Source organism: Lingula anatina, chromosome 1 (assembly GCF_051362555.1).
Source record: "Lingula anatina isolate TDL-2025a chromosome 1, LinAna3.0, whole genome shotgun sequence".
Lineage (NCBI taxonomy): Eukaryota > Metazoa > Brachiopoda > Lingulata > Lingulida > Lingulidae > Lingula > Lingula anatina.
In genome coordinates this window covers 49,235,332-49,257,005 of record NC_141767.1, presented here as the reverse complement: position 1 = coordinate 49,257,005, position 21,674 = coordinate 49,235,332, and the positions used below count along the sequence as shown (strand labels likewise).

Genomic DNA, 21,674 nt, shown 5'->3' with positions numbered 1-21,674 from the left:
CAAGAGGGGACCATTGGTGTGATTTTTTTCAGAAATCGAAAGGGGGGGGGGGATCCCCCTAAATCCACCACTGATGTATGTAATTTTTAAATATATTTTAATATAAAAATTTGTTTAAGCATAATTAAAGGGATAATAACTCTTCGTATGAGATCTATATTTCACGGTAAACAATCCATAGAAATAGAAAATATGTATGTTTTACCACAAAAACGGCAGTTATAGCTATTATTCTGATATCTGAGCTTGTCATCAGACCTTGTAACCTCCATAGATGGCTATACTCTGTAATAATCTCTGAAGAGATATAACAAAAAAAAAAAAAAAAAACTTTTTACAAAAAAAAAAAAAAAAAACAAGGGACTAACTTTGAATGTAGAAATGGATTCGTTAACCATTGGTATAAAGTATGGGAAAATTGCTCTTAACTCCAGGAAAATTCATTTTTGGCCAAAACGAACAGTTATTATCCCTTTAACTGATTTGATTTTCTTTTTGGCAGAAAAGTGTGAGCGTGTTGAGCCGATAGGCCTTGTGCAGCTACCAGTAGATGACTAGATGTTGATTTTTGCTTGCAGAAGAGTTAGCTTGAGTGTTAAAGCCAAATTCAACATTTGGAAAGATTTAACGAATGCGAACACTAAATATGACTGGCTGTAACCGAATAGAATTATTTGGAGTCACCCAGTGTTCAGCGAGTGTATTTCACTGTTTTGCTTAGCGCCCTCAGTCTATAATCAGGTCATATTGAGAGGCCAAGGCCGTCTGTCAGTTAAAGTAATCAGACCGCCTGGCCGAGGGGAAGCACGCTAAGAGGGCTTAGAGTAACGGCGAGCCATTCCCCACTTCCCCTGCAGCAGCACCTCACCAACACATGCGAAAATGTGTCCGAAAGTCTGTACAGTCTGGACGTGAAACCGGGCGCCCTTTCAAGCGCTTAGGACGTGAAACCAAACTTAGGTAGGCTTGTGTGCAGTCTACGTTGTTATTTCCCTTCACTCAGACTCTTACATGTACCAGTATTTGCAGCTGGCAGTGTTAGGGCAATGGGCAAATGACTTCGAGTTGGTCTCTAGAGTACGTGTGACTGTTGTACTGATAGGGTACTTAACTATACGTGTTGTCCGCATTTTAAGCAGTATATACTTATTGCGACAATTGTGGCTGTATATATCATAGTGTTGTTTATTTGCTTGTTCTAACTTCTAGTGAGTTGATGTGATGCGATGTGTGAAATATTAAATTAGAAGCAAATGAGTGTATTCTCTTTACCACATCATTGCATGAAGCCCTGTGCTATATTGACTCAGGAAGGAGAAGCTATTATAACACAATGTTCATTCATTAATTTCCTGGATATTCAGATGTTCATTCATTGTGTGAAAAAATCAGCAAGAATGGTTATAATGACGTATGACTCTTATAAAAAAAAAAATTGGAAGGATGTGTTGCAAGAAAAATTTGGTGATTTGTGCATTTCATATCCAAAATACCTATTTTAAGCTATAATTTTTTTTCACCAGTTGTCATGTCTGATATCATAAGTATTTATTTCAGTCATCATATTCATTGCTTGTTGGGTAAAATCAGCTTTTCCTTACCAGTTTTGTGCTTACAGTAAACTAGCATCTTTAGAGAAAAAGATTGCCCAAGCATATTTGAGTTCATTTAACATACCTATAAACATTTTCTACCATTGTGAATCAGTAAAAGTTATATTGTAGTACATGTATATGTTTTAAATCAAATGTAAATGCATGAAAATTATCAGATTTTCCAAAATGCACCACTGTCTGATGTAATGTGGCCATCGTGTCATATTCCGAAACCTAAGTTTCACGAATAGGCGCAAGGCAAAGAATTTATATAAGAGAGGTTGACCCGCTGTTTTATTTCACTACCTCTATACAAGACACTTCACAGCAGTCTCCTATGGTCGATATTTTGTCACAGTGAACTGCATTGTGGGATATTTTGATCCTCCAAGGGACAGGCTCAATGGGTCACTCTTGACCCTCTGTAAAATGCGATTGACTTAATTGATAAAGTGTAAACCATCATATGGGCGAAGGTCTTTGTTTTACCAATCTTACAATTTTAAGTATGACTAATTAAAGTCAACTTTGTTGTCTATTTTAAAACTATAGTATATTATAATACTGCTGTATATAGCCTCTAGCTGACTTAATGAAATGCATAATTAATAAATTATATGCTATTAATTCCACAAACGTTAAATTTGAATTGTAGGAAGCTGCAGTTTAATATATGCTATGCTGCACATCTTACTTAAAAAACACTGACATCTGGAGAGGTAAATCTAAAACTGCATACAAACAAAGAAGTATTTTCAAAAGCCTGAAAGTCAATGTGGTCCATGTGTTCTCCCTCTGTTATCCCTCCCACTGCCTAACAGCATGGCCAGCAAACTGCTTGCCTGCATTTTAAATGTGTGACTTCAGGTGTTAATTTTGTTGCTTTTCAATTTAATTGTATTTAGTCCTACAGACTTTTTCATGTCAAGGGTTGATATTTTTAATGTTCAGCTAAAACTGCTAAAATGACATGGCTGTTTACATGAAGTCAGCTTTGCAAAACTAGCCAAACCTAGCTTAAGAGAATTTTACAAACCATTGGAGCACATTAAATGCTAAAACCTAAATGCATTACTAACTGTTACCACTAGCGGTTACCAGTGAGAGTAAAAATCATTACAAAGGCAATCACAATTAACACTTTGCTACATGTGGCTTGGTGAATAAACCTGAAAAAGAATTTATGCATCTTTAAAATTCTTTGTGAAAAGCAACATGGGCAATTAATTTTTTTCATTAGTCTTTGAAAAAACTGAATTTTGACTTATGGTCGGTCAGCTTGTGAAACAGACCCTTGTATGTATGTGAACACAGATGTCAGTGTATTTTATAGTGAGTAGAGTTGAAAATACAAGATGCTGGTGCAAAAGACCATTGATATGGTGTCTGTTCAGGTAAGAATGTATACCTTTAGGCCAGCATCATATCAGGCAGCATATCAGTCAGAAAATATTTTGTTGGATGGATACCTTTCCCCCAGCCATTTCATCTTGTTAAAGTTGTCAAAAACCTATCAATCATTTCCAGAAGAGCACATGTCTGAAAGGTTGCTGAGTGGAATAGAATACTGGACTAGAATAGATTGTTTTAAAGATTTGATGTTTAAATTTGGTACTGTGCATGCTTTTCACAATTACTCATTTGATAGAGTGAAGGTTGGTTTAATCTGGGACCCAATAAACTGATATTGATTCTCAGGTTTTATGTATCAACACTAGAGGGTCATGTTATTTACGACCATTTACACCAGTTTTTTGGGACGGACTTCTGTTATCTAGTATAAAAATGAAATTGATGATGTACTTAAGATATGTAATGCTAATCAGAATTGTTATTCATTCATTAAATGTATTTGAAAAAATATACTATTTGATAAAAGGCATTTAGTTTTGTCTTTTGATCTCTTTTTTTTAAAGATTGAGAACAAATACTATCAGTTCTTGCTTTTCAACACTTTGTTCTATGATCCTTAACTTGTTATATCTCTGCAGGTAGTAGAATACTGTGATTTGGATGAATAGTGCTCTCCATTATTACCCCATGAAGAATGGGGACAGTATGCTGTGTGCTGCAGGATTGGTTGGAAAGGGAGTCATAAAGATATCCTGTCACCTTGTTCAAAATTTCAGAATCAAATAAATATTTTTGATAAAGTTGAAGAAAGGCCCATCATGCACCCTGCTGCCATTGCTGGGAAAGCACATTTGAAAGTACCTTTTGTATTTTCATGTAACAACACATGAGTTTTAAACGCTGTTGTACAAAGAAATTCTTGTTTTTTATGTGATGTTTTAATAAACAAGTGACTCTTATCTTTATCATCACATACATCCTTCATGTTTCCTGTGGCAGCAAGTGTTCTTGAACTGAGACTAGATTGCGCAATATCCACTTGAATCCAGTCCAATTATTCACATTTTGATATTATTATTTCATTCTCTATTATAACCTTTTTTTCTTCAAAATTTCCTTAGGCTGACTGGATAGTTTGATAACATTGACTAAAACAGAAAGTTTTAATTTTTCGCCTAGCCAAATTAGCCTATGCAAAGCATTTGGCTTAAATTTACAATGTTAGAATGAGTCCAGTAAAGGCATTAGTGTTACATGTGGTTAACCTGCAGAGTGCAGACCCATTATGCAAGCTTGATTGGCTGGATTATGTAGAAACGGTGGAAGAGAAAAAGGTTACAAGTTTTAATTTGCAGTTGATTCTTATTAACATGTATATGGCTGCTCCACAGTACTTCTAATTCTTAATGCAGAAAAAACCCTAATTATCTTTCATGTTTGTAATGTTGTTTTATTGGATGTTACTCGGTATTTCATCGACGTAGATTCACAACAAATTTAAGACTGGTCACTCATTTATACCTGAAAAGGAACATATATTGTGGTGGTTTTCTGACAATACCTATCATTAATAACTTGCTGCTAGTATGCATTTATGAATAATAATCAGCTAGTGTTTTTTTCCCACTTCATCACACACATGTTTAAATGTGTTCCAAACATGACTTAAATTACTTTTGGCAAGCATTTCTGGTTAAAGGAGGTTTATGAGTTAGCTTGAGTATGAGGGAAAAAGCAAATATGGAATGACCTAAAAACCTGCAAGCAGAAACTGCTTCTGGGAAAAAAAATGCAATTACTGTAAACTCTTGAGAGTTGATTAGGCATTTAATCTGAAACAAATGTTTCTCTAAGTTGTGCTATTTATTAAAGTATTCTGACATAGGTTGATATAATGACATTCTCATTGCCTAGGATCATTTTAGTTGAGATTTATAGGGTAAAACAATTGACAGGGAGGGACATGATCTATGTGTGAAGTTAAACTGTTAGGCATATTTTTTCTGGTTTACAGTTTATTTAAGGGTGAACTGACAGCTGCATGCAGGGTTATGCTGCAAACTTGCCTCTGGTCAGATGGATACTTTGGTCTTGAAGTTATGGGAGCATAGAGTTTGTAAAACAGTTATACTGAGTGGTGCAATTTTTATGGAAATTGTAGACATTGAGATTTTGGTGTGGCTTCTAATATTAAATTACCATTTATTAGTAGATTCTGAATTAGTCATCAAAGCACATATTTTTTGTTTGTTTCAAGTACTATGAAAAATTCCTACAATGTTTTTTTCAGCCATAAAAACTTTTGTCAGCCAAAGGAGCAGGCTAGTGGATACATGTAAGCTGTATACTGCTGGGTGATGGAAATGGCTGAACCCAAGGCATCGTGGAATCTTGTTCAGATGGGGCTGGCATCCCTCTCTGTTGTTGGTTTGAGAAGTTTTTACGGGGTGCCCAACAGCATTCTTTTATTTGGAGGTATGAATAATTTCAGTATTTTCTGTCCTTTCTAATTCATATCTGTTTATGTATTATGAAAGAAAAGTGAAATGGTAAGGGGGAAAATTTTGTATTGAAATATATGTGAATAAATAAGTTTACGGGAGGACTTAAAGGGGAAAAGTGTAAAAAACCCAATCAAAATTTGTTTCATAGAGTGCCTTTTATCAATGCCTTGTCCCCATGCCTCTAAATGTTTATGTCTCCTCCATCCCAGTGTACCCCAAATTTTCATTGTCCATTCACATCAAGAAAGAAGGCAACAAAGAATATCGATTTGGCGAAACAAGGCCACTTTTATTATATAACCCCACTATCCTACTCATTTAAAAAATTTTAACGATGTAACAAATTGCCTGTATTAAATGTTATGGCCTTAGGGATAAAAAAAATGTATATCAAATATTCAATAAGACTCATCATCCTAAAAATTATGATGTAACAAGTCAGCATAAGTTATTATTTACAAACAATTTTGCACAAATTTTGTTTGTGAGGTTGCAAAGAGGCCAGACTTGATTGATCCTGCATTAATGTTTAAGTCATGTTTTCAGGTTTTATTATTATTTACTTCATCTAGATATTAAAGCAAGTGTTTTTAAAGTCAAACAAGGTGATAGTAAAATGGACGAAAAAAAAATTTTAATGACAATACTGTGAATTATTTTTGTTTGTATACCAATATCAAAAAAGACACATTTTTACACATCATATTCTGTTTCTTAAAATGCATCTTTATCAAAGTGAATTTAGTAGGTTAAAGGCTCTCTGATAAGTTTAATATTTTAAAAAATTCATGAAAGAATTGATTGGAAATTTTATTTGAATTTAATGGTTATTTGACCTTATTTGTATAAGTATTTTGTTATTCCAGCCTCTGTGACTTACTGGGTCAGTTCAGTTCTCTGTCTCCTAGTTGTCATGGTTCCCATACTTCTGGTTCAACTACAACTTGGGGCCAAAACTGGAAAAGGAGTGGTGGGAAGCATAGGCCAGTATTTTCCATTATTCAAAGGTAAACCCTTAAGAAGCTTTTCAGAGAAGAAATTACTCTATGTGAAGCATCATATAAAGTAATTCTTTCTCTTTTTAATGAAAATATGAAATAAAAAAGGTAGTAGGAAACCTAATGTAGAATTGGTTAAAAAAGGAACATTTTTCATGATTAATCTAGTGTTTGAATGTGAAGTTGTTCTTTTCAACTTCCTCTTTAGCACTGATCTTTGAAGATAAAACAGTTTTCCGTAATGGCTTTTCTCTAAACATACAACACGATGACCTTTCCTCAGTCACTAAGAGCCTCTTGAATGATGCCCAAGGGAATTAGACATCTATGAACTGGTTCAGTTTTGCTTTATTCTCATGTAAAGAAACTGATACCATCTAACTAAGGGTATATATATATATATATATATATATATATATATATATATATATATATATATATATATATATATTATCATATTACTAGTATATTGGTTTGCTTCTGTGTTCAGGTTTTGGCATATCTTTCCTGATATGGCAATATCTAGTATTGCTATTTGATTCATCAACAATGGGAGCATCTCTGTATTACACATTTGCCTCCCTTGTATCTCCATATCCTTGGGAGAAGTGTAGTAATATATGGAACACTCCAAACTGCAAAGAGCTTGTTGCTGTTAAGGAAAAAGTAACAACAACAACTATCCCAAGGTAAGTTGTAATCTTTGGTGACATTTTTAACTGTGCATAGATCTTTGTTGTTAAAGTTGCTTTGAAGTCACCAAAAACATAGCTATATACATTCAGTAATATTGTTGGTTTTCACCGATGAATACTGCTTGCATTTGAAGAATAATTGAACTTTCATAGTACAATTATGATATTTTCATGATCAAAATCAGAATGTATAGAAAAAAATAAAGTACTCTGCCTTTAATTTCATGAAGTGAGTGCAAACAGAGGAGCATGCACTGATTGGATATTCTCTGACTAAACAACTAATAAGAGAGCAGTATGAGTTGCTCAACTTTAACAGCATACATGAGCTATGTGAAGGTCCTCTGGAAGTTGTTAAAGATTTTATTTATAAAGCGTTTTCGCTGTATGTACACGTGTAATATAAGATATAAGCTCTGTGTACACTTTTGTGCATTTTATCATGCATTGTGTACTTATACGTTGCCATACAGTAACAGAAAATAAACTACTATTAATAGCCATGTGCTGAAAATAAGATGAACTAGGTTAATGCTCTAGTAAAACCATTTAATTACCTGTATATACTGTACACTTCAAAAGAGAAACTAAAATGATACATTTTTGCTTTTCTCAATCAGTGGAACAATGTCATCAAATTGGCCTAAACATTATACCAAATTGTTTAGCAAGCATTATTGAAGGAGTCAGTGAGTTTATTATTAGTTCAAAAATGTGTGAGCAACTGGTGGACTTAGTGATTACTTACCAAGTGACTCACAGGCTGGATGCACAAGGGGAATGAACATACTTAGTCTACAAATACCTTAAAGTCAAAGAGATAACCTGTTTGTTCTAAAAGCCTGCCAGAATTCTATACAATTAATCTTCTCAATTGTATCAATTTCTGGTTTTTTTCAGCTTATTGGAGTTGAATTTAACAGTGCTAGACAATTTTGGCAGTTTGGAGGAAGTGTACCCATACAGCTATTATAATGTAACTTTTGAATTCACTGATTTTCCACGAGTGGATCACTCACCTGCTAGTGAATACTTTAGGTAAGTCCAAAGGTTCAAGGACATAGAATCTTCAGCTGGAAATTTTTAAAAATTTTAGTGAATGAGGAATTAGAAGTAGAGACACTGGTGAAAAAACTCAATGTTGTTGTTAAGTTGCAATATGATAATTCTATTGCAGTAATTTTGTTCTTGAACAAGGCCCAGTAGGGTCACTGAATGAGGTGGGTTTGGGAGGTGTTTCATGGCCTGTGGCAGTCTCACTGATTGCAGTGTGGTTCCTGGTTTTCTTGGGATCCTGCTTTGGAGTATCAGCATTTGGCAAGGTAAATCTTTGCTCTCTACACAAAATGATTCTAAACCTTAACTTATACTCTACATGTTTATAAATGTTTCCTGTATCTACATATATTCTACAAAGTAATTTATCTTTTCCAATTTGGACTTTAAAAATAATAAAACCCTTCAAATAAAAGTACCTGAAGCCAATATTTCTTTCTGAAACAAAGAGGAAGACATGGCAGTCTAAATGGGAATTTATTGTCATTCTGTTAAAAAAAGTAAACAAAATATTGCATTTTTTTGCCATGCATCTTTTCCTTTTAAAATGGGAATAAGATTTAAGGTTTAAGATTTAAGATTTTTTGAAATTGAACATGTTTATAATTATAATTATAATGTTCTCTATCAGATAATGTATGTCATTGGACCAGTGGTTGTGATCATGTTCTTCGTGGTGCTCTCCTATGGCCATCTGACTTTTGATGCTGGAGAGACATGGAGGTTTGTAAATCAAAGCTACAGGCAGCCTTCTTCAGTAATAGATGCAGAGCGCAATAGTGGACTATTTTTTAAGGTATGAGTATTGTTTTGATTTTGATTTGATTATAATGTAATCTTTTTTATGTACAGATGCACTGTGTCTGTACATATAGCCATCACCTGTGTCTGTTGTCATTGTCATCATTATGCACTTTCTGAGATAACTCAATAAGTAAAAACTGTTTGACCTTTGTCTTCAAGTTTACAGAATATATGAATATTCATATGGTAAAGGTCAAGTTTGAAATTCCGCTCAATCGGACCATTTTTTCTAAAGCTTTGCTGTTTTCTTGTTTCTATTAGCATATATTGAAAATATAATGCTAAATATCTTCAAAACCAAAGGAATTATGGGAAAAGTTATTATGGAAGTCTGACAAAAAAATATGTGGAAATTTGGAATATGACATTGGATTTGACCTTTGACTTATATTTTAAGGTCTAATGGGACAAAACTTTATAAAATTTGTTGAAGGCCTATGCTACTTTCATATTTCTTGTGTTACCTGTTTTTATGATTTTGCTGTTAAACATCATGTAAAATTACATCATAATTGATAATTAACCTATGTTGTGCATCACTATTTGCTTTGATGTCTGTACATTTCACAGCTTTGTGGCTGATTTTTATTTCTTTTGGTAATAAGTAGAAGCTGCTACCTTTCAAACAGCTAATGTTTACCATCTATGCTTTTCAGCTGAAGGTAATCACCAGCTTCCCTTATTTTAGTATCTGTCATGTATCTGCTTTCATTTTATGAACACATTTCATTTTGTATCTGTAGATGGTGACAACTGCTGTGTGGAATACCTTTTCTTTACTGTACTTCACCTGTGGCACCATCTCCACCTTGGGGAAATATGTTGGGTTTGGGACCAAATCAGAGTGTCCTCTTTACTTGTAAGTTTTTAAAATTTTTTTCAGTTATTGATTTAGCCATGCCCTCACATTATATGTGTTTGCCATTGTGTTACACTTAGATAGTTTTCCCTCTATTATCTGTTTTAAGTGATAAAACTTTACCGGTCATTGTTTTCATTGAGTTGAATGAAATCACAGACATGTTGTGTGGTATTTTATGTTGAAAATATAATAGGTTAGCAAGATTAAAGCCTGATTATGATTTGCATCTGCATTTTTCTTTTCAGTTTATGGGTAGTTTTTATTGGTATAATGCTTGTATTACCCCACAATATTTATGGTAAGTTGTCTAATTTATGAGTTTTATTCATTGTAAAAAAACAGCTTTTGTCACATGTTATTTTCCTATAAAGTACCCATAGAAAAAAATATTATGAAGTTTTGCAAGCAGCTTTTGGGGTGTGCACTTATTATTATGATCTCTGTACATTTTGACCAGCTCATTGTGGCGTAACAGTATGAATAAATAATGCTGTTTTGAGTTGTGAACTTTGTAAGACATGGTAACTAATTGGCACTTTTGCTTTATTTGGTAAGAAATGATATGTCAAGGTACGTTATATTCTTAACATATGTCAGAATTATTTCTTTATTTTCTCCTCATTAACATCTTTTATAGCAGAAGTGTTTTGAAATGTATGTCTGGTCGTGACTATTCAGTTAATGTATACATTCAAATAGCTATGTTTCATTTCTGTATTTTTTTTATTTTAGCTTTTTATGCTCCATACCTTGCCGCATATGTGTCTCAATTTGGTGTCCCAGTACGTGATATCCATATAGGAGATGTATCAGGAGGTGTACATCAGACTTATATAGTATTAATTTCTTTTTTATAGACAGTAGACAGCAGTTTTAGTAGACACAGTAGATAGAAAAGTTTTAGACACAGAAACTATAGTTTTGGACAAAGTAGTTATACACATAGTAGTTTTTGATAACAAAGGCCTTGCTATAACTGACTTAACTATCAGAAACTGTTAGTTTGGAAATTGTATTATTTTGTTAGTTTTTTAAAACTGTTAAACTTTTTTTGTATATTATTGCTATAGTGTGCATGGCTATTATTATTTTAATACATAAGTTCATTTAAAAATACCTATTTATTTTAATTGCAATCTTTTGGGTTTGGGTCTTCAAAATTTGATTTTATATTTGTTAATAATTGCAGCTCATGAAAATTAATTATTAATAAAATTAATTTTCATTTTTCTAGATGCTCTACTCTTCATTTTACTGCCCGAAATTTTCACTGGACTCCGGGTGCCCAATGTGATTGCTGTCTTGACCTATGCCACCATCACACTGTTTGGTTTGATTGGATTTGTATGTATCTTATGGGTCAGGTTTTATTTACATATATGAATTTTTGTCAATTTTTGAAAATGTCTTTTTTGTCTTCATATGAAAATTTAATATTTTCTGAATTTACAGGCCTGTAGCCAGCAATTTCAAAAGAGGAGGGGGGGGGTCTTTTTCTGAAAAAGGGGACCTTTTACCATGAAATCTTCATGCACCTGGACGAAATTTTACTCAGAGGAAACCTTTTCCTGGCAAAAAGAGGGGTTCAACCCCCCTCCCCATAGCTACGGGCCTGTGTTTATGTGAAGGTGTTGCTGAAAATATACTTGTCTTAAGTAAATAAAGATAAACAAGATTAATCTTAATATCAATGTGTGTCATTATATATTTTCATTAAAATATGTTTGAAAGTAGGAATAGTGAACTGTTAAGAAAATTACAACCCAAGTTGAAGTGCTGCAATTTTATACAATTAACTTCTCATGACTGCTAGGGGGATTAAAAGTCTTGAACATAGTTTAAAGAATTTGAATCCTTTTAAAACTATTCCCAAAATATTTATGGGCGGATATCGGTTGTCAAGTACTGTACAGGATGAGTCATGATCACATGGAAATTTACTCTTGGCATGAGCAAGATCATGTCACAAGACAGAATTAAGTGTTAGATTGAAAAAATTTCTGGAAGAACTTGAATGCTTGCTGATTTGATGATTTTTTAAATCACAACCATAAAACCATTTAAGTTTGACTTGTATGCATTTGGTTTAGCCATGTACTTAAACTCTCTGACACATTTATTTTGTCACTTTGTTTTCTTTTTTTTTAACAATGTGATGCAGAAAAATGTGAGGTCAGTCAAAAAGTTAATAATTTTGTTTCCTGGCTAGTATTTGTTTTAATTTTATATATAGACCGATTTATTATTCCCATTAGGTGTTGGTTGTAGTGGTCATATTGGACCATGTCATGGAAGCATTAGGCACATGGCTGAGACCACATCCAATGTTGTGGAGAATTCTGATTACTGGCATATTTTGCACTGTAACTGCATGCCTCTCTTTGGTGTTCTCAACAAGAGTAAGTATGTTGTTTAAAAAGTCCATTAAGAAACTGTTTTGTTTGAGAATTATCTTATGAGAAAATTAAAGGCAACTTTGCTGTTAGAGTGAAGATTCTACTTTTCTTTGATTATGTTCATTCTTTTAAAACAATCTTATTATTTATGTAAAACAATCTTATTATTAATATAAGGGATTATGTCATTGTAGTATGGTACACATGTATCAGTTTTGTTAACTTTGTCAGGTCTTACAATTAATGTCTTTTCAGGCTGGCTCATATTTGTACTTTGAATTGATGCCTTTCTTATATTCCACTGCACCTCTTCTAACTTATTTTATATTCCTAAATATAGGAATTGCTGTTGCATATGGTATGCAATTTTAGTATATACTTTTAAAAATTAGTATTTTTTTAAAATGCTTTTTTGGCCAAGATAAACACTGAATTATTAAATATAAGAATTAAACTGGGATGATAGTTTTGACCCATATGACTTCAATGAAATAAATGTGTATGTGTTAATCAAGGAGATGTTTTAGAAAAGAAATATTTGATGCAGGCCATATTATGGAAACCAAAATGTAGATGTTGAATTAAATACTGGCACGTGTTGTATAGTGCGAGATGTTGTGAAGAGTAAGAGACAAGAATTTTAACTTTTCTAGTTTTAGCATAAACTTCAAGATGTATTAATGCTAAATTAATGGTTGCATGTGTATCTTTAATTCGGTTACTTAGTGTAGTTTTTATAAACTTTTTAATGATTATTTCAGTACAATTAGATCTTCCAGTATGGTCACGCACTGTAATTGGTTCATGGTTTATCATGGCATTCATTGCTCTGGCAGTAAGTTGATAATCTTCAAACAGTTATTTATTTTTATTACTAAACTACATGTTTAATTTCACCAGGTGTGAAGTTATTTAGTATTATTTGGTCTATAAAAAGTAAAATGTTGATGATAATAGAATTAATTTCCAGAGGCTTCTACCCAATGTATAGTTAAACTTAAACAGCACCTTAAATTTAGTTTTGTATTTACAGACAGCAAATTATATGGCTACTATGGAAGGGTCAGGTTTTTTTGAACACCCCTGTGAACTTCTTGGTCTGAGGGAGATGCCAGACTGGATTTGTGGTGTAGGTACAGCCATTTCTTGGATCCCATTAATTGGTGTGCCAGTTGGACTTTTCCACAGCTTAATTACAGCACCTGGGACTTGTTGTCAGGTATACATCAAACATGATATAGTCTGCATCAGCTCATCAAAGAAGTCTAAATTTTTCATTAATGGCAATTCTGACTACATTACCTAAGTATTCATATATGTACAGTTTTTGGTAGTGGATGTGAAATAACTTCTTATGTAGTCAAATTAAAATCTTTGTTTAATTGACATTGATAATTTTTTTATGTAATTTTACTATCATTGCAAAACATGGTACAAAATAATTTATCAACAAATTTGCTATAGAAAGAGAAGAGGAAGAGGTTCTACCTTAAAAATATCAGCCTTCATATTGAAAAAAAAATCCCTATATTTTACTTGCGATTTTATTAGCAACATCCAATTTTATTATTATGATCTTATGAGTCAATTCTTTTACTTAGTGTCAGCTGAAACTTGGTGCCTTAATAGTCCCAGACACACACCAAAGAGCTGAAGAACAGGAGGATGAAATGTATCCTGTGGGCTCCTACACTCCCCTCTCACAGCAGCCAAGACCACCGCCTGTCATTGAAATAGAGGACAAGGTCACTGTGTTTTAAAGGAGGTTTGAGAATCTCACACTGGGATGAAACATAGTTTTCTTAAGCCAGTTGCCAAGATTAGAAGTGTTATTAGACCAAAATATATAATATCAGACTTGCCTAAGACATTTATAAGAGCATGATGCAATTTTTATGCAGCATATAGACCTTTGCAAAGAGATATATATTCTCTGTAGAATTCTCAGTATATTTTTGGTGCTTTATGTTTGATAGATACTCAGTAATTTCAGCATAAGTGCAGATTATAAAAAATTCAGATGATACACACACAAAAACAAGGCCTCTGCTTAGAAGAGAAGAGTCTCAAGTTCAATTTTGATAAAGGTTTTAACTCTACTGTAGACTTCAATTGCATATTTAACAAATATATTTATGCTAAATATTTCAGCAATGATACTCACACAATATGTGCCGTTTTCTTTATGGTAATAAATATCATTCATGCATCAATTAATAGTTTAAATTAAAGATATAATAAGCCAAGTTCTTATTTTATGTGTTTAATTTATGTGAATTTGGCACGTTTATAATGGGAATATAATTTTTTATCAAAAATTACTTAGTGTACTGTGGTCAACAGGACTAAGTTTTGAAGCATTTCTTTTTGTTGACATGTTGTGACACTATTTCACCATTCATGGATATAATTAGTAAGGTCATTAATTGGTAAGGTCAGCTTGGTTTATTGAAATGGTTGTTTGAAATAACTATTTATAAGTATTGTCAAGGTCACTATTGGTGAAATTTTTTGTACCTTCTCTGTGCCTGTCAAACTAAGGGTAACAGTTCTTGTTAATCATTCAAAGAAAGAAAATATTCAAGGGGTGTCAAGAAGATTAAATTAGAATATGAAAGATCTCATTGATTATCATTCTGAAAACTTTTCTTTGTTAGCAGTGATACGTTCTCATGGTAGTAGGTCATGGCTAATTGTCAGAAGAATTTTAGATGTTATGTAAACGTCGTTTATTTGCGTGTAACACATTTTATTGTTTTCAATGGATATAATAATTTGTAATGCAGGCCATGGTTATTGAGATGTGCACAGTGTAATTTGTAGTTAATGTAGACTAAAACTTGTTGAACCGCATAAAAGATACTCATCAAGTACAATTCTAGAATGTAAGGTAAGGTAATAGGCTATAGTCCAAGACTAAGGTTTAGTAAAGCAGGTAATAGACTAATGATTAGTCAAGCAGTTAATAAACAATTAAGCTTATTAAGTATATTAATTCACTAGTAATTCTGGTGCTGCAGGGTTCAGTTTAAGTTTTTTAAATGAATATAAATCTTCCAAAGATCATCCCAGAGCCAATGGGTAATTCACTTTTGATGCTATGCGACACGTAGAATTTTAACTTGAAGATTTCACAGTTCTTTTTTTTTATCTTTGAGCAGCTGCTGTTTTTTTTTTAAATATATTTTACTAATATAAAATTGTTTAGTATTGTTAGTGGCAGGATAGCCCAATGTACATAGTCATTATACCAGATATTTTTGAAGTTGATTTTTTAGTATGTACAAGCCTTTTACTTGTATGCAGAACAGTACATAATAGTGCATGATTTTATATATTTTTTATCTAGTCATTACATACATTCAAATAAATCTGTAGAGCTGCAAATAAGTGTTTGTTTTTTTTTTTAATCTGTAGAATAAACCAGTAAGATGTAGATCCAACACCTCGGATAGAAAAGGATGAAATCCACAATATTTTTCATTAAAATACACATCAAATTTTCTCAAAGAGACTACATGTATAACAAGTATTTCACCTATCAACCACTTCTTACATTTAACAAAATCTGTGCCAATATTAATAAAATTGTTGGCTTGAAAAGGACACAGAGCTATATTTCTTGTATATTTCTTGTATCCCAGTATATCATATTTTAGATATAATATTGCACATAAAATACATTCCAGTTCATTCATACTGGATGATTGACATCCATGTATGTTTCACATTTTGTTGTTTCTTGTACTGATTATCCCTTCATGCTTTATCTTTCTATCTCTCCATATTTTCCATATCCTCCTTATAAGTGCTTCTGTAGTGTTTCCTTTTACCACCTCCTGCCAGAAGTATGCCTTGATACACCAGAAGTAGCATGGGTAATCTCATCTAGAAAGCTGAAAAATAAAGTGTTCAAAATAAATATTGCACTACCAAATATTATTCTTTTCTGGTGAGGTTTAATATTTACCACCAAACTTAAGAATGATGGCTATTCATGTAGCAACAAAAATTCCTTTACTGTCCTGAATAATCTGAAAAAGCAAATAGTTTATTACAACAATAAAATGGGTACAACGAGTACAAGACTGGAATTTAAATAACTTCAATTGAACATGAAGCATTATGTTCCCTACATATACTAGTGGTTTTATTCAATTAAATGCTACAGCATTCACTGCATCACATAACCAAATTCTTGCTAATAAATGTCTAAAACTCCACCATATAATTAGCTTAAAAATCCCATGCTGGAAAATCACATTTCAAGGGAAAGAAAGCAAATGGGTACCTCTTCATGTTGTGTATGTGGGTGCCTCCAAGGACTATTCTGACTCCTGGAATGGTTTTGTTCATGTTATGCACAGCCAAGGCCTCTTCATATGTAGCACCACCTATCATGAACACAATGATATCTTGTGGCCTGAAAAATATTCATTTTTTAAACTGTTAAAAAATGTAAATAATTTTGATACAATACACAAGCATATACCTACACTATCTGTTTGACTGTCTATCAGAAAATGAAAAAATGACTTTGTCTGCTCCATCGCAGTGTACCACAGATTTTCATAGTTCCATTCCCACCAATAAAGAAGGCAACAAAGAATATCGGTTGTTCGAGATTTGGCCAAACAAGTCCGCTTTTATTATATAACCCTGCTATCCTAATCATTTTAACAATTTAACAAATTGTTGCCTGTATAAAATGTTAAGGCCTTAGAGTAAAAAATACATATCAAATATTCAATACTTTTCATTACCCTAAAAATTATGATTTAATGAGTCAGCAACAAACAATTTTGCATTCATTTCATTTGTGGATGAAATATGCTGAACTGAACATTGAAGTTAAAAGCTGGGAAGAACTTCTTGCTTAATTGTATTGTGCGTGCCAATAAAATTAATCAAGCACACAATGCGGTAAAGCACTGACACTCCCTTGATATAAGTAGCAACATGTACCTCAATTGAGACTATCCCACTACAGAGAATTGAGCATATGCGGAATGCGCATGAGTAAATAAGCTCTGGAGATTGTTGTCACCATACAATGCCATTCGACTACACCAAACTTCTCTATCTCCCTTCACAACTTGCAGAAACAAAAAAGAATACCAGTAATCACACAAAAGACTATTTAAAAGAATTAATGAATATAAAATAATGGCTTGATTAATTATAACATTAATTTTCTATGGTTAATTCCTACCTGTCCCTCAACTGTGCTTGTCCAACATATGGGTAACTGGCCTCCTTAAGTCTGCCTTTGATCAACTGGTCAAGGAGTTCTTGGAGGAGGGTATTGTGTTGTGTATATACATTTTCCACACCCTTGGAAAAAAATCACCGCTCTTGTAGTACACTTTAGATTAGTTTACATCATCTTACTTGTACACAATTATAACTACATACAGAGAACAAAAAGTGAATATATACAAAAACTACCAGAAACGAGTATGAAATCACAATAAACAAATCTTTGACCAACTCCTACTATCTCTTACATCATGTCACAACTTACAACTCTAAACTTACCTTGAGACCTTTAAAAAATTTCTTTGTAAAAGTAATGGCATCTTTACTCCCAAACAAATCACTGGATCTAACACGACTGCCTGCATAATCCACCACTGCACCAACCATCTAACGTTGAGAAGTGAACATTTTTCACATTCCACATCTTTAATTTTACATTCATGTTCTTTAAACTATATATATATATATATATAATTTACATATTATCTCATAAACATTTTTTACATTCCACATCTTCTTCAATTTGACATTCATGTTCTTTAAACTATATATATATATAATTTACATATTGTCTCATAAACTAACATACCTCTTTTTTCAGATACTAAAATTAGATTTTTTTCAACATACATATTCCTGTTGTGAAAAAGTCTTACCCTTCTCAACTTTTCACTCACTCCTTTCTTTGCCAGTGCATCTGCCAGTCCTGTCACATCATTGTTGCTGTGTTTTTCAAACCGAAGAGCATACAACATCACCAGCCTCAGTTTATCAATATCTCTCACATTGTCATTGGCTAAAAGTGAGCGGATTTTCTGAAAATGAAATGGACAATGTTTTTTTCTGAAAAGCACCAAATCAGACTCTAATTCAGAAATATGTAATTGCTGTGTAAGTCTTCCAACAATGGGATTTTTCAAACAAATTAAGCATCTCAGTTTCATGAAAGGTAGAACCAGCACTTGAATTAAAACTCTGAGCTATCAGCAGAAATTTAAGGTTGAATTCAATCACCATGCTTACCTGAAGTGCCAGTGAGTGATCACCTTGACAGACCAGTTCCTGTTCAGTCTCAGATACTTCCAATAAATTGTGAGCACCAACAAGTCTACTCAATTCACCTACTACTGTCACATGCTTGGAAACCGTGCCAGACATTTTCTTAAACTGGGGATAGTTTTCCAAAAATGCCTAAAAAAAAGAAAAGGAATAGAAGACTTGTCAAAATATTATCAAATCTCTGAAACTACTTTTCCCATTTCCATCTTCCACATCTTAAACAACTTACATATAATATGTATATCGTATCGCTTCTGATCTCATGACTTTGCTGTAAGTTATAAAAGGACATTAAAACACTGGATTCACAATGTCTGGTAAAGAACAAACCTTCATGTCTTGTATGGATTCCACTTTTGACTGGCCCTGAGATTTCTTCTGGAACTCTTCCATTAGGGTTTTGATATTAACTCCTATTTCACCAAAATTGGCATACATATTCTACAAAGACATATTTGTCAAAATCTCACTCAAATGTGAAAAAATCAACATTGTAACTAGAACTTCTATAAACATTTCCTTAATTCTTAGAGCAAGACTACAATTCACACTTTAAAACAAACTTATCAATGCAAAAAAAGTTACCCGACAAAAGTTATCTTTACCAAAAGATCCCTCTTTGATCATAACAAAGCAACTGCTTCATTTAAAACTCATTGCCAAATCAAAGCACAACTTGTTCTCACATTGGCATAAAATTCATCATGTTCAGCAGAGAGCACCACTTCCTTCAATTCTTTACTTATGCCTGGGACTGAGGCCAAGCTAATACGGTTGTTGCTTATTTCTAGGAGTTCATGGACCATGGCCTGGTACGTCCACTAGAACAGAAAACAGATGATCAGTCTGTTGGGTCATGGTTATCACTTAATTCCAGGAAATCATAGCCATAGCCAAGTAGCCATACATACCTATCATGGGTGCTTTATGTTACAAAATATAAATTTCCATGCACTTGCCTGATTTAGCAGTGGAGTGACTGGATCATCCCTTCTGTCTAATATGAGTAAAACTGGTGGGACGTCTGTCCTTCGAAAGTCAAACAAAGAAGCTTCTTTTGATATCACTTGCTGTAAAAAGTATAAAATCACTAATGTTATCACAGTCAGATAAACTAATGTTTAATTTCCTTTAATAACTTATTCCTGATTAAAAAGTTCATTTATACAGCTTCTTTTTAATTTGCAGTCAAATGATGTAATGTAATCAAGACACTCACCCTAACATTGTCTGCCATTCTCCTCGCCATCTCAGAAGAATTCTGGAAGCGTATCATGGGACATTTCTTTAAAGATAGCAACACTGCAGTCAGGCCTTGGACACTGCGGGTCAGAGCTGGGGTCACCCAGTTGTTGCCCTGTAGAAGAAGTCACTTGATAATCAAACAACCAAAAAAGTTGTTAATGAAAATAAAAAAATGAGATGAGAACAAGCAGGTCAAGGGCTATTCTGATTATCAAACAATCTAAACAGCTCTCCTCCACCCTAAAATAAATAAAAAAATAAATGAAAGTTATGTCTTACAATGAAATTTGCACTGTGTTATTCTTCTGATAGAATGCATATCACAGTAATGACATGAACACCTTTATAATTGATAACTGGAGGAAGATCTTACCTGACAATGGCCTACTATGTTGAAAGAAAATAAGTGTGGACTGACTGCTACATAGTCGCCATAGAATTCCTAGATTAATGAAAAAAAAAAGATGCATATACTAGTAGAGAGACAAATAATTTCCATCAGTTTTATCTGCACTGGCAAAATCTGAACTGTATAACACGAAGACACCATCAGACTTATTTTAAACCCAATTTTTCTCTCACAGCAATGACACCATTTCATCATTATTATCTTCAGAGTACTGGTGACCTAAGTTAACTCACCTAAATTACTGGTGAAAACAACTGATAATAACTCAGGTGCACTTTATGATCAAACAAATGTTCACAACTAATATCAAACAAGTTTGACATTTGTCAGCAGTTAAACTACTGAGTAATCTTTCTAATGTATGCTAACATCAAAACATTTACCTGGACTTCTCTTACAACTTCCTGGTCATCTGCTTCAGCTAATACCTTGACATCTTGCCTACTTATCACATTTGAAAAATCTGAAATGAAGTTTCAGCTGGATTGTGATAATCCTAAATATCCAATTACTGAAATGAAACAACTGATTTTAATGCTCTTACTCTAAGGGAATTACTAAGTTAAACATAAAAATGGAAATGTCTCAGTCCAAGGGCATACTGTATTTAAATGTACAAATTTGGAATAGAATATGATGGTCTTTCATCCTCAATGCTCACCATTTATGTTACTTACAAATAAAATATAATCCATATTTTGGTGACCGTAGCTCTTGTTGAAGAAGGTCAACATTTTCTTTTGTGGGTCGCAAAAAGCATACACATTTTAGATGTTTCATTGTTTCTCTTGCACTAGAGTCAATCCTCTCGAACAGGTACACCTCCTTCTGTAAGATCTCTGACTGGGCATAAACCATGCTCACAATGCTTGTCTGAAGAAATAAAAAAAGAGACTACATTGCACTTTAGATCTTTTTTCCATCAATAACGAACTGATTGGAAAATTGGAAGTTAACTTTTAATATATCATTGTATAAATTGTTTTGATCTAACGAACAAGCACTGTGCTTGTGATGTTTTCTCATTATACAGACGACTCATTAGAATATAGTATATATTATAAATCAAATGCTTCCTCAGATTCTGCTTTGTAATATTATATATATATTTACCGTTTCCTTGTCCATCAGTAGCACCTTCATGCCCTGCCCACTGTCATCAACCATCTTGGTGACATACTGCTTCACAGCCAGAACCACATTCATCTTGATTTCTTTTCTTCTGTGTCTGTTCAAAGCAAATATCTATATCATTTGGCAGCTGACGTGCCGACAGCCAGATCCACCATCTTGGTTTGTTTACATTCAGTGTTTTTGGGGAGAGGGTTCAGAAAAAAATATATTGTACGAGTGTTGTAATCATATTTTCTCATCTTTTGGGAATTTTTTAACGTATATATCTGATGGTATTTTATTTCTTATTTTCGTAACATCCATGC

General features: G+C 33.1%; 2 protein-coding genes across 3 annotated transcripts; one reads left to right on the top strand and one right to left on the bottom strand.

Moving 5' to 3' along the window:
- Positions 1 to 543: 543 nt before the first annotated feature.
- Positions 544 to 15,653, top strand: LOC106150429 (sodium- and chloride-dependent GABA transporter ine). 2 transcript variants are annotated; one of them, XM_013523230.3, is made up of 16 exons: positions 544 to 960; positions 5,239 to 5,423; positions 6,319 to 6,459; positions 6,941 to 7,139; positions 8,046 to 8,183; positions 8,323 to 8,467; positions 8,833 to 8,997; positions 9,749 to 9,864; positions 10,113 to 10,165; positions 10,600 to 10,683; positions 11,102 to 11,211; positions 12,123 to 12,266; positions 12,519 to 12,621; positions 13,025 to 13,098; positions 13,297 to 13,482; positions 13,865 to 15,653. In XM_013523230.3, exons 2-16 carry the CDS (start codon positions 5,306 to 5,308, stop codon positions 14,021 to 14,023), a joined length of 1,935 nt encoding a protein of 644 aa, XP_013378684.1. In that variant the 5' UTR covers positions 544 to 960; positions 5,239 to 5,305; the 3' UTR covers positions 14,024 to 15,653. The 2 variants fall into 2 exon arrangements, with proteins under 2 accessions (XP_013378684.1, XP_013378685.1); XM_013523231.3 differs by lacking the exon at positions 544 to 960 and adding an exon at positions 4,072 to 5,060.
- LOC106150430 (vacuolar protein sorting-associated protein 45) lies at positions 15,585 to 21,610 on the bottom strand. Its single transcript, XM_013523233.3, has 14 exons — positions 21,349 to 21,610; positions 20,913 to 21,108; positions 20,619 to 20,698; positions 20,200 to 20,268; positions 19,801 to 19,938; positions 19,541 to 19,651; positions 19,268 to 19,402; positions 18,912 to 19,022; positions 18,546 to 18,713; positions 18,179 to 18,337; positions 17,802 to 17,909; positions 17,476 to 17,597; positions 16,555 to 16,686; positions 15,585 to 16,159 (listed from the first exon to the last, which is right to left on the bottom strand). The coding sequence occupies exons 1-14, from the start codon at positions 21,439 to 21,441 to the stop codon at positions 16,093 to 16,095; spliced, it is 1,689 nt and encodes a 562-aa protein (XP_013378687.1). The 5' UTR covers positions 21,442 to 21,610; the 3' UTR covers positions 15,585 to 16,092.
- Between the last annotated feature and the right edge of the window lie 64 nt (positions 21,611 to 21,674).